This window comes from Chrysoperla carnea, chromosome 5 (assembly GCF_905475395.1).
Source record: "Chrysoperla carnea chromosome 5, inChrCarn1.1, whole genome shotgun sequence".
Lineage (NCBI taxonomy): Eukaryota > Metazoa > Arthropoda > Insecta > Neuroptera > Chrysopidae > Chrysoperla > Chrysoperla carnea.
Genome location: NC_058341.1, coordinates 37193572 through 37206936, shown reverse-complemented (window position 1 = coordinate 37206936; position 13365 = coordinate 37193572). Strand labels below are relative to the sequence as shown.

The 13365-nt window shown below is 28.3% G+C and overlaps 2 protein-coding genes across 3 annotated transcripts in view; both read right to left on the bottom strand.

The window, feature by feature from the left end:
- Positions 1 to 13365, bottom strand: part of LOC123300650 (monocarboxylate transporter 10) — a 29407-nt gene that overhangs the window by 12896 nt on the left and 3146 nt on the right. The window lies entirely within an intron of this gene.
- LOC123300275 (4-hydroxybutyrate coenzyme A transferase-like) lies at positions 8180 to 9976 on the bottom strand. The gene is made up of 2 exons (XM_044882820.1): positions 9957 to 9976; positions 8180 to 9571 (listed from the first exon to the last, which is right to left on the bottom strand). The coding sequence occupies exons 1-2, from the start codon at positions 9974 to 9976 to the stop codon at positions 8191 to 8193; spliced, it is 1401 nt and encodes a 466-aa protein (XP_044738755.1). The 3' UTR covers positions 8180 to 8190.

Genomic DNA, 13365 nt, shown 5'->3' with positions numbered 1-13365 from the left:
AAATAGTTTTTGTTATTCAATTATTTTCCAATTAGAGTAACTAAAAAACGAATGAAAGGTGGCGAGGGACGCTCTAGTAAGAACTAAGTTTTTGTTACTATATATAACGTGAATGACTTTGATCTGACGGCCTTCCGTACAAGAAGCAATAACCGTAACCACAAAACCACAAGACCACAATCTAATTGAGAATAATCTTATTATTTCAATTTAGTATACTATAAAAAAATTGTCGATCAGGCGGTGTAGGACACTTTTTGTGTCTAGCCTCCATCTACCGACCATACGATAAAGAACATAGTACCAATAAACAGTATCAATCAATTTTAACCAAGCCCACCCTTTCCTACAAGAGCCGCACAAAAGTTTGCAAAAGTGTCATATCAATGCATATGTGCATATCAATAACAAGCACACAAGCAAAATTTTTTAGAAAATATACTAAAAATATGGCGCTCAATTAAATTTAAAAAAAATACTATGAATGTATTAAAATTGTATCTCGAGCATACTATAGAGCAGAATGAGAAAAAAGATAAACATGTTAATATAAATCTAATTTTTCTCCAAAATGGAGATCCACGTATTTAGTTATTAATTAATTATTTTGAGTCATTTCATAAACACCCCTATAATATGTTAATTAAATCACATAGTTATCAACTTTTAAGTAATAAAAAAAATTTTTAATTGATATATATTCTGTATGTTATAAATAATACAACATACATCAAAATATTAAATGATTTGTACAGTTTGTTTACTAATTACCTAATTAAAAATGTTTTACATTTTAACGAATGTATACGTTTTACCTGGTATGAAAATTAAATATTTATGGTAAAAATTACAGATCTCATATTTATAGCATAATGTTGCTATAAATGTTATACAAAAGTTAATTCAAATAAAACTTTTTAATATTATATTTTGTATAATTTCAGGAAATAGTACGAGAAAATGACATTTATCAACGACATTACCTACCTTTAAAACTCGGATAAATAACTGTACGTTAATTCTAAGAACCAAAAATACAGGCTGTAGGTAATGTGTGTTTTTGGAACTATGTTCCTTATCGCACGTTATCGTTCTGATTTGTTGGGATTTATAACCAAAAAAAGTGCAACAAAAAAAAAACGACACCAAACACCGACTATTTTCATCTATAAGTTACCATACGAAACTAAAACCTTTTCAATGATTCAGCTTTCCATGAGAAAATGCAAAAATATTTTTATAATTGTCTATTTTTTGTCAAATTTTTGTTTTATCATTTGAAAAAATTAAGTGAAAGTAATCAAGTTAAAGCTAACAGAGATAATTAAAATTCAGTACAATGAAATTTTTATTCTATGCCATAATAAATATCCTGATCAAACCAAACGTAATGTACGCACATGTTGGGTTGACTACTGAATCAAAAATATAGTCTTTCTTAAACTATAATACTACAATTATTTCATACAGCAAAAACTGAAAGTAGCTATAAAATTAAATTCTTTCAAGAATCAAAAGAGTATTTTACTTCTAAAATTAATACCTCAAATTTTCAGAAAAATATTTTGCAAATGAAAAAAGTAAGCGCTACATTTATAATTTACCAAGATACGAAAGGAAAATAGTTCCTAACGAGTGTCCCACGACACCTCTCGTTCTTTTTTTATAACATAGAGTATTTTTATATGAATAAATGGTCAATAATCAAGCAGGTGGCTAAGTCGAAACAAGCCTTTTGATATGTACCTTTCAGGGCTATATACGTCAAGGCTTGGCGACAATAATTTATTGGTAAAAAAAGAATGAACAATTATCAACCTCAAAAAAACAACCACTTTCTTAATAAAATCGCCTTTCAAACATCATCTTCAAATCCTTTTTTCGTAAACTTTACAAACTGCATTTTACAGAATATTAAAACAAGTTATCATTCCTCTTATCCAGGTCCTGTAGCCCAAAAAGACTGTACCGTGCAGACTTCTATCAAATATATTTCGTACCTAATTAAAAATTTCTTAGAAGATAAGATCAATGTCTTCTTCAATTGAAAATGACCTACATTTGAAAATAGAAATAAATTTCGGTTCAAGTCTGCTTATGATGAATTATACACTTTTATAGACCACCTACAGACACCACGTGACAAACACAATGTATAGAATAAGAAGTGACCCAAAAAATAAAAACTATTTTAAGTATCCGTAGCGATTTATCGCAGACAGCACATTAATTAATTAATCGATTAATAAAACACTAAAATGTTACAGTTATTTTTCCAAAATCATTTCGTTTCTCACACTGTTTTTCGTAGATACACTGACAATGAATATTGGTTGAAGTGATGGGAATACTAAGTTAATATGTACAATGAATAGGTTACGACAAAAAAAATATCCTAGGGGCTAGTGAGATGAAACTTTTCATAGTTGACGGACGGCCCAAGGTTGCGACAGAATTTTTCTTGTGCACTTTTTGTTGAAATTATTTTTCTAAGGTTTACGAGGTAAATTTGCAAATTCTTAGCTGTAAAATATTGCCAAAATTTATTATTAACTATTTTCATTATAAATAAATAAAAATTTTCCGTTTTCGAATTACGAAAATTAAAATTTCTATGCATGGCGTTTACTACAATGCTGATATGGTATAGAGACAGATACACATCGTATCTATGTTAGCATAAGTAATATTACAGTAATGAATAAGGCTATCCACGATACTACATTGACTCGTTCGCATAGAGTAAAAATTTGAATGCCTACAAATATCTTAATACTTAGAACATTAGATATTAAGGCGTGCGCCACCCAAATTATAACAAGGTTTCATTAATAAAACGATGTTAATCATTAATAAAATTGGTTTAACATTAATTAATTTTTTCCCAAGTTCTCTAACAAAGAAGTCGGTCATTGATTTCAATAATTAAATGATTGTTAATTATTAATTTCGAATATTTTTAATCATTAATAATTTTAAATTATGATATAATAAGAAATGTTGAATAATTTTATTAGATTTTTAAATTAATTTATTTATTAATTAATGAGAACAAAAATTTTGGAATTAATTGAGGTCTTAAATACATTACTAATTATGGATTATTGAATAGAGCTTGGTAAAATACTTTATAAAGGTCCATAATCGAAATATATTAATTTGAACTCATTATTAATTTACATTTAAGGAAATATGATACAATTTTTAAAATATCAAGATATAGCGTCTAAAATGGGTAAAAATAGTCGCAGTTTTATAAAAATTTAGAAACATTTAGAAAAATATCAGAATGGTATTTCGAGATAAAAAAGATCAAAAAGTTTTGCCTGATTTTCTGACGTCTTTTTTTTTTACCTTTAACACTGAAAACTTGCAGTTCTCAAAGAACACATGTACATTTTTTCTGATTGGGCAAAAGTAATTTTCTTCAATTCGTATGACATATGATATCATCTTAAAGATTATTTTCTTAATTTGTTTGCAGACTTAACTTCTTATAATGAGACTTGGAATTTTTTGTATTTTCTTATTACATAATTATTTACGATACGAAAATATATTTTAATAGTTTAGATAATAAATTAATTAATTACACTTGTGACTCATTGAAGTGGAAAAATAATAACGACGTTTACGATAATTTTGCAAAATGTATTTTTTTTTTACTGTGTACATACAAATTAATTTTTTTTTCTTTTTTATAGTTCAATTAAGCTATAATTATTTATTTACTTTGTCAATTAAGGTTTGGGTATCTGTATAAGAAATTAAAACATATTTAAATAAACTCAACATAATTTATCCTTATTATCCAGTATCGGTATATATCTAATATATGGGTTTTATAAGTTTATTCCTAACTTAATCACGGTAAGAAATATTGATCATAGCCAAAATTGAAATATAAGCTTTCATAAAATGATCAAATTAAACAATTATTTCACGTTCCAAATACGAATATGCGATACACACTGCCCGCCAAAAAATGTGATACACTTACGCAAACTCCGCACGATTAAATAGGAAAATTGCTTTCTGTGCAACTTTTTCAAACCTCCCCAAAATTTTCTTCGGATCATTTTGATCAAAATTTTCGCGACCACAAAATTTTTTATCGGATAGTTTTCAAGCTACGAGCGATTAAAGCTACACATATATTATAGTTAAGTATGTGACTACCGCTTCGTATACTTAACTATATCAAAACTCACTCTACCAAAATTTCAAACAGGTATGTCTGCGCGAATAAGGATCGAATCTGGAGATCATTCAAAATATCATTAGGCAATTATTCAGGCTATTTTCTAGTTTTTGAATTCAAATCTCCAAATTCTAATTATTCCCAACCGCGTTTTGTCAAGAGTTGAAGATATGCGAAAAATATGAATTTTATACACGTAAACGGGGTATGCAAAAAAATTTTGCAAAAAAAAGAACAATAAAATTATTTGCAAGCTTGTCCATTTCTCTTATAATGTGTTTATACATCCCCGTACCAAAGCAAATTAATAGAAGTGCAAAATACTACCTTAGATTAGATCCAATATGAAAACAATGTTTACTCAAAAAAAGTTATATTTTATTTTATTTATTCATGCGAACAGGTATAACAAGGTATATGTTGGTATTTTAAATCATGATTTTTATAATTAATATTATTTTTTTCGTTGAAATGAAATCGTTTCAATAAAATTAATTGCATGAAAAACCATCATTTTCAATAGTTTAAACCTATCCTGATCCTGATATATTATAAATGAAATTTTGTGAGGATGAATGAATGTATCAAATTAATTAGAACAGCTTAGCCATAGCTATATATTTTAAACATACAGGACATGTCATATTTGCGAGTTACAATAATTCGGTTATTTTTTTCTTTAAATTCTGAACTATTTTCTTAAAATCCCGATTATTTCCCGTAATTTAACGGGTTGTTTAAATCATTCTAACCAATCCGAACCAATTGCTATCCTTATATATTTTATGTGTTTAACTATAAATGTTTGTTACGCTTTCACAATAAAGCTCATACATCAGAATGACACATGAGCTATAATTTATAAAGATATAATTTTAAAAAATTAAATTTAATCTGATATTATACTGCTTCATCTACGATCATCATTTTGAACCATAAATTAAAGATTTCTGTAAAAATTTAAAATAATAAATGAATTTAAATAAATCTTTTTCTATGTTTTCTGATAATACCTATGTATTATGACTATTTTACGCTTTAACAAATTGAAAACTATGCGTATATTTTAGCTGTAACAATCCCTTCGAGTGTTATAGAAGGGGGATAAGTGAGATACTTTGTGGTTGATTAAATATTATGAGCTGGCTCTAACTTTCATCAACAATCGTGCGCCACTCTGTAAAATGTATTTAAACTTCCATTACTCCTTAATGTTAATTAATAATAATTAAAATAGTTTAAACCTTAAAATATTCATTTATCAATATTATAAAATACATATAATTTGAATTAAATAAATACTGATTATAAATACACGGAAGTTGACAATTCATTAATATAATTAATTATTGTTTCTACTATTTAATGAATACGAACGAAACTTCATTAATTATAATAATTTACTACAAAAAATTATCGTACTATTATTTGGTATAGGGAGATTGAGGTATCGAAGAGAAGAGAGGAAAAAAAAGGGTAATATTAGTCATAAATAATTAAAAACATTAAAAATTAATTACAGTTTTTGTGAACCACCTGTTATAAAACATATAAATTTAATTAAGTCATTAATTTTTGATAATTTATGATATAAATAATAGTCAAGTAGGGAAAAATGTAGTGGCGTAATCATTTTGTTATTCTTAGTTAAGTTTCCGGCAGCTATGGCAAAAAAATTTTTTTCTTGTTAGATATTATGCCTAGATATTTCGAAACCAATCAATCGATTTCTAGCTAAAAATATAATTAGAGACAACTGCGAAACGAAATTCTTTAAATGGAAATTATTTATTTTAATTAAAATTGAGATGCTTTAGTTTTTTTGTTTAGTTAGTTTTCTTTTAAATTCCATTTTTTAAATCACTTTTCTCCTCTTCCTGGGGGGGGGGGTTGAAGTTTCTTCAAATGAAAATTCCCAGAACATATAACCTATTCGATAAGCCAAGAGTCATTAATACACAAATTAGATATTTTCGAAGGTTAAAAAGTATGAGATTACTTCTTTAAAAAATATTAGCCATGATTGGAATCAGGACGCGAACCGACTGTTTTGATTTGGCACGCGAACCATAATCTGTCAACATGAAATCCTCAACTCAATAGATCATAAGGAATTTATTATAACTATTCTCTTTTTCCATTAAAAAAAAAAACCTCCATATTGCGAATTTAAAAATTTTATCGATTAAATACAATCTACTGCGCCACTGTAACCTACACTAATGTCAATAGTTAATTATTATTTTATTTGATGAAAAGATGATTTTATTAATCATTTATGGCGAAGTCTGGATCTAGGCGCCATTTAATTTGATAGTATTTATGTTAGTAAATTATTGGTCTAAGAGAGATCTGTATAAGGTCGATCTACACCCATCTGATAACCAAATGAGACATACCTTTTATGGAATTTTATTGATTTTTAAACACCATTATCATAGTTTTATTATCGAAAAGTGTTGGCTATTTTTAATACAATTAATTTTAATCAATTTTTTCGTAATTAAATTATCTTTCTTCTGATACCAATTTCGATTTGTTAACAGATCGGTGTAGTGTAATTTTATTGACATACCTGTTCATATGGTATGAACAGGTCTACACTGATCTCTCAACCAATCGAAATGGGTATCAAAAAATATATAATTTAATTACGAAAATAATATTATAAGCTTGCCTAAAAAAAGTTCATGGAAAAAATTGGTTAAAATTAATTTGATTAAAAATATCCATGTACCCTTTGCGACAGATAAACTATAGTATGAGGGCTTAAAATTCAATAAAATTTCATAAAAATGTGTCTCATATGATTATCAGATGGGCGAAGGTCGACCTCTTATACCGTTTCTTGTAATATATGATAGTCTGTAACATACGCCTCTCGCTAATGCACACTAAAAAATGTTCTTTCAAAAATGAAAATAATTTCTTGCTGATACGAATACCAATCAGTCTTCAAATCGTACTTTTTTACAATCAATGTATTTCGTCGTCATTTCTTAAGTCAGGCTTAAAGAGGCGTTAACTAAGTATACGAATGTTTCTAGGGAAGGATATTCTTCCTTTGCTTTTACCATCTCGTTATATCCAAATTGGCGAAATAACTTTAAAGGGTGAAGTGAAAAATTGTCTATTAAAACTACCCTCTTCTTCATAATTGAAATTTTCGTAGTTTTTTGACTCACTTAAGTCATTTTATAATATACATTTTTTGGAGTGTTTTTTTATCTCATTGTCAATAAAAATTGGTGTCAAAAGATTGCTTAAAAACTAATTTTGGGATCAATAATTTTTAACTAGCAAATCATTTTTTTTCATGGCATTTGCAATACATTATAAAAACAAAGCAATAGCTCAACACAAAAATGCAATTAATCAACACTTTGATAACAAAACATTAGCATACACCATTTCAAGGTTTTTTATGAAGAACCTGAGATAAGAATTAGCCTATATGCATTTTGTGAAAGATATTATCGCGCTCATTAATTCTAGAATTTTAATAATTTATATTTAAATATTAGTAGGACCTAATAGGTCAATTATCTAATATCAGTTATTTAAAATAAATGCGTCATAGGAAAATTTAATTTAAATACAAAGTTCTAGACATAATTTTGGAAAAATTCAATCGAATTTACTCTAAAACCAAATTGTGTTTTTGTGAAATATTCTTATGAGGTTTCAATGTGCGCTAAGCGAGAACAAAATTTATTTCTATTTACAAATATATTCAGATAAAATAAAAATTCCTAAAAATTTGTAAAAAAAATTCAAATGGTAACTGGGAATGTTTAAAATATCCCTAGATTTTTTATGTCTTCTTGCATTCTAGGATAAAAATTCTACCCCATTTTGCGTATCGTATCTAAAACAGCTAAATAAATAGAAAGCTAATAATTTATTCGTTTTTACGAATTAACGAATCAACTAATTTTATTAGAATTTGAACAATATAATATTAATATGGACAACAATAGAAAATTTTATCACTTGCAAGGCATACATTTAAGACGTTCAAATGCAGCTTTTTCTAAACTTTCACGATGATCAGGATGTGCAATTTGTATAAGCTCATAAGCACGTTGACGAAGTGTCTTGCCAAACAAAGAGGCAATACCATTCTCCGTGATGACGTAATGTACGTGAGCTCGAGTTGTGACAACCCCTGCACCTGGTTTAAGAATGGGAACAATTTTACTTTGCTTCTTTTTTGTCACACTTTGTAATGCAATGATCGGTTTGCCTAAACCATCGAAACCTTCAGCTGCACCTCGTATAAAATCGACCTGGCCACCAAATCCAGAATACATTTTAGTACCTATTGAATCGGCATTTACTTGACCAGTTAAATCAACTTCTATTGCTGAATTAATTGCGGTCATTTTTGGTAATTTTGATATAATTTGTGTACTATTTACGTATTCGATTCGTAACATTTCAACTAATGGATTATTATTAACAAAATCAAATAATTTTTTTGTTCCGTTCAGAAAGGATCCAACAATTCGTCCTCTAAAAAGTGTTTTCATATGATTTGTAACACAACCTTTTTCTACTAAATCTACAACACCATCTGCGAACATTTCCGAATGTATACCCAAATTTTTATGATTTTTTAGTTCATTTAACACTGCATCGGGTATGCTTCCTATTCCCATTTGTAATGTTGCTCCATTATCCACTAGATTTTCAGCGATAAATTTTCCGATTTTAATTTCAGCTTCCGATGGAGTTTGTCCACCAGATTCTGGCAACGGTGTATCAATTTCTGTACAATAGTCAAAATGACTTATATGTATTAAACCATCACCAAAAGTTCGAGGCATTTGTCTATTGATTTGAGCAATTATTATCTTCGAATAGATTAATCCCGTGCGTACACAATCAACGCTGGTACCCAAGCTACAATAACCATGATTATCCGGTGGTGATACATGTATCAACGTTAGATCGGGCTTTATGATACCACGGCTAAACAACTTTGGAATTTCATGTAAAAATATAGGAATAGGATCAGCTAGTCCTTCTTCCGCAGGTTTTCGAACATTGGCACCCATAAAAACTGAAGCATTTCTGAAAATATCTTTGTATTCTTTATGAAGATATTTGAGATCTCCTTCAGTATGCATATGAACTACCATGATATCTCTTAACTTTTGAGCTTCACCCACTTTAGCCATACTATCTAATAAACAAGTTGGCGTTGCAGCTGCACCCTGAGCAAATACTACATTACACGATTTCATTTCACAAAATGCATCCGCTGGGTCTTGTACTTGTTTTGGTCTGCGATCCAATTTTTGACTTGGTTCTGGAGCGTAGGTATAAAAGTTTCTATTGATTTTTATTATTCGTTTCAAATTCGGACTGATGTCGAAAATTATTGATTGAGGTAATTGTTTTATTAAAGCCATTTTTTTTAACAATAATTATTGTTATTTTATAAAATTTTATTTTAATATTAATTATACATTTATTATTACTTATCTAACCATTTAATGCTTATACCAATGATCTTAATTTGGCGTTAAAAGCTGTTCAAAAACACATGACATAATTATATTTATACATTTAGGCAATTTTGTAGCCATGGTATTTTTGCTATTTTCAAAAGATTTCCTCCTTTAAGTTAATAAAGGAATATTAAAGCCAATTTAATTGTATTGCTTCCTTTAACCATTATGTGAATGACAAAAAAATCAACTTCGTTTTCTTGAACTTTAAGATTCAATATCTTGAAAACTTTATATACTTTTCGGCAATATTATACATTTAATAAAAAATCTATAAGAAAAAACATATAATTGTATCCTCTAAAGTATGGAGAGGGTAAATCGACCAGTTTTTGCGAGTCAAATCCAATCAATACCACCAATGCCTTGTTTCGATTAAAGTATCAAACAAAAAGTAAATGAAACAATAACTTTTTATTACTTATACGACCATATTACTGTCTGTTCAGAGCTTTGAACCATAAAACAATAGGGAATATCGATGTTTTCTTTACTTTAGTAAAAGCTCATTCATGTAACGAAACAGCAGAGAAAAATTATTTTTCGAATAACTATAAAAACAACCAAGATAAAAACCATCAAAGATTTGTATGTATCTCTTTCTAGCAAAACATAATTTAGCAAGGATTTCTTGTGACGTCAAATTCTCTAATAAGGAGTTTCAAATACTTATATCATAAGTATTTCTTGACCGATTTTAATTTTAATATCACTTTTTGTCGTCTCTTTTACGGTATTTAAATATTTTGCTAAGAAATGCCAAAAAAATCATCGATATTTCCCGAGAAGGTCTATGCCCTATCTCCACTTCAATTACAATGGGTTCTAAGAGTCATTGGACCTAAATTTATCTGAGTTGTATTAGGTCTGTTTGTGACAAGTATGGATCATAATACAATTAAGAAGGTCTATACCCTATCTATATTTCGACAACAATGGTTTCTAAAAGTCATTGAACTAGTTTTTTTTTATTTGGATTGGATAACAATCGGAGATCTATGAGATTTCGAAGTAAGCATTTGCATATTGGCCTTAAAATTTTAGATCTATAGTTCAACTTACGTCTTTAGTTGTTTTTAAATTCTTTAATGATTCAACTTCATTCATAGAATGTCACATTAATAATGTTTAAACAAGGTGCTCTCTTCTCTTCTTTAACTAAAAATGTAAGTTAGCTACGGAATCCTGGAAAATGTGTAGGTAGCTGACAATATAAGGATTCAATCATTCATTTAAGCAGTAGATTGTTGACGGTCATTAACTTCACCTTAGAGAGTTCAATGTTTAACGGTTGTCATCATATTTATATGTGGTTATACTATTCATCACAGGTATATTATGTAATTACTATAGCTGTCCAATGTGATATGTTCATTGTTTATTGTGATCAATTTTAGATAACTTTTAACATATTTGTGTAAAAAAATTGCCAATATTTAAAAACTTTTTAAATGAAGATAAATTCTCAACATGTGCAAAATTTATATGCCTTGTTGAAGGATTTCCTAGCATAAATTGTCATCTACTGACAGTACGGGCTTCGATTAAAACCTTTTAAACAAATTTATATTGAGACACTGCTCGTCTCAGGATTTAAATAACCAAATGTCTAATTTGCTTTGAGCGCAGCTCCCTTTACGATTAGATGAATTTTTTTAAGATTGAGAGATAGAAGTTTTTCGTATAGGATTTTAGGAAATATCTCAAAAAAAAAATTTCAACAATCGTTATTTTACTCCGATTTTCGTGTTTTTTTAGAATATTTACCCAAAAAACGAAATTTTATCAATCTTGAAGATACAATTTTTTTTCGATTTTTTCAAAGGGACTTTCCTTAAGAAAATTGCAATAAATCGGGAAAATTTTTTAAGTTTTCAAATTGACTAAAACTCATTTTCTACAGTAGTCTTAGCCTAAAAAGTGCCCAAATCGGCTCTTTTTAGGTATTTTTTGAGATATCATCCAAAAATCTTATACGAAGAGTGATATCCCGATTCAATTTCGATATGTATCTCGGGAACTTGCAAGGAACATGTTCAATTGCAAGTTAGTTAATTATTCTCGGGAACATGTTCAATTGCAAAATAAACTAGAATTTAGTGTTTTCGGATAGTTAAGTATAACTAAAACCCATAAACATCCAGCTCAATTGATGATTAGATGACTATTTTTAGAAATATCTTCAGCAATTCGAAGCAATTTTTAAATGTATAAGAGAATGGAAAATTAAAAACTATACAATTATAATTACTCAAAAATGCTTATCAGAAATTATACAAATCTTTACAGAGAATTAATTTTATTCAATACTTTTATACAATTTTATTGCATCGTTGACTTTTTAACGAGTTTCAACTATTGTGTTAATACAAATATTATGATATATAATACTTCCGCCTATAATCTTTCATAATTTTAACTTCTAACATAATTTTATTAGAAATAATACTATTTTACTAGTTCATCGCAGCAATGAAAAATACCTGGATTAGATTACACTTTTTTTAGTCATATTTCCCCCGAAAATATAGACGTATCGAAGGTCAACAAGAATAGATAGGGATGAATTATTAATCCGTTTTGTATCACTTTTGTATAGTTTTAAAGTTTTTTTCATGTCTACAGCCACTCCTAACCGAGTTAGAGGGTTGAAAATCGGTTGAGGTTAGTGTCAAGAAAGTGCCTTTTGGAAATTTTATTTTTCAGGCTCTCCTCCCCCCTTTTTATGTTAAAATGTTAAGGAAGTGCCTTTCGGTCCGACTCATCGGCTAATCGTAGTAAAACCATTAATTTTACTGCTTTTGATCTATAGTAAAACAAATTGCAACGTAAAATTTCTTTTTTGTGTTAGTTTTGACCGACTTGTTGTTTTACTCTTGATTCCTACTGACTTTTAATAATTATATAATACATTTTGATAGGCGTATAATGAATTTTAAAGTCAATTTTTATGATTTTATTCGAATATATCATTACGGGTAAAATGATCCCCTTTATTTTGGTTAAAATGATCCCTATTTTGTGTGTAAAATTATAATAGGTAAAATGACCCACCCCCTCATATAGTGGGTCTTGAATGTGTTGATTCAGATGATTTTATCAGTAATTTTATGTGTTTATACTAATCGTTCGTCGATGCAATATAAAAGAACAATTAATATTTTATATGAACTGTTTGGTAAAAACCGCAAGGAGATCATTTTACCTAACTATTCTTACAAGATCGGTAAAACGACCTCTTTTGAGAAGTATTGAATGGTTCTAAAAATTTGAACAAATGAAAAGAGATTGCCATGCTAACATTTAGTTATACATATCTCGAATAGTTTGTTTATAAATTACAAAAAAAAGCATCTAATAATAGAACACATCCAGTGGTGGGAAAATATATCCTTAGACATGGAGCTCTGCTACCTTTACTTTTTTTATAAATACAATTCACTATATTTTCTTTTTAATCATATTTATTAAGTAAAGTTATTACAGCACGTGTATGGGGGTAATATTACAATGTGTAGGTGATATAAGGGCAGAAAAGAGGGTGCTAATTGAAAAAAATACACTCCTCAGTGCTTTATACGTGGTGGGTGACGATATGCATGTCCAAAAAAAACAACAACCTACCTAATCCTAATACCTAACCCCTAA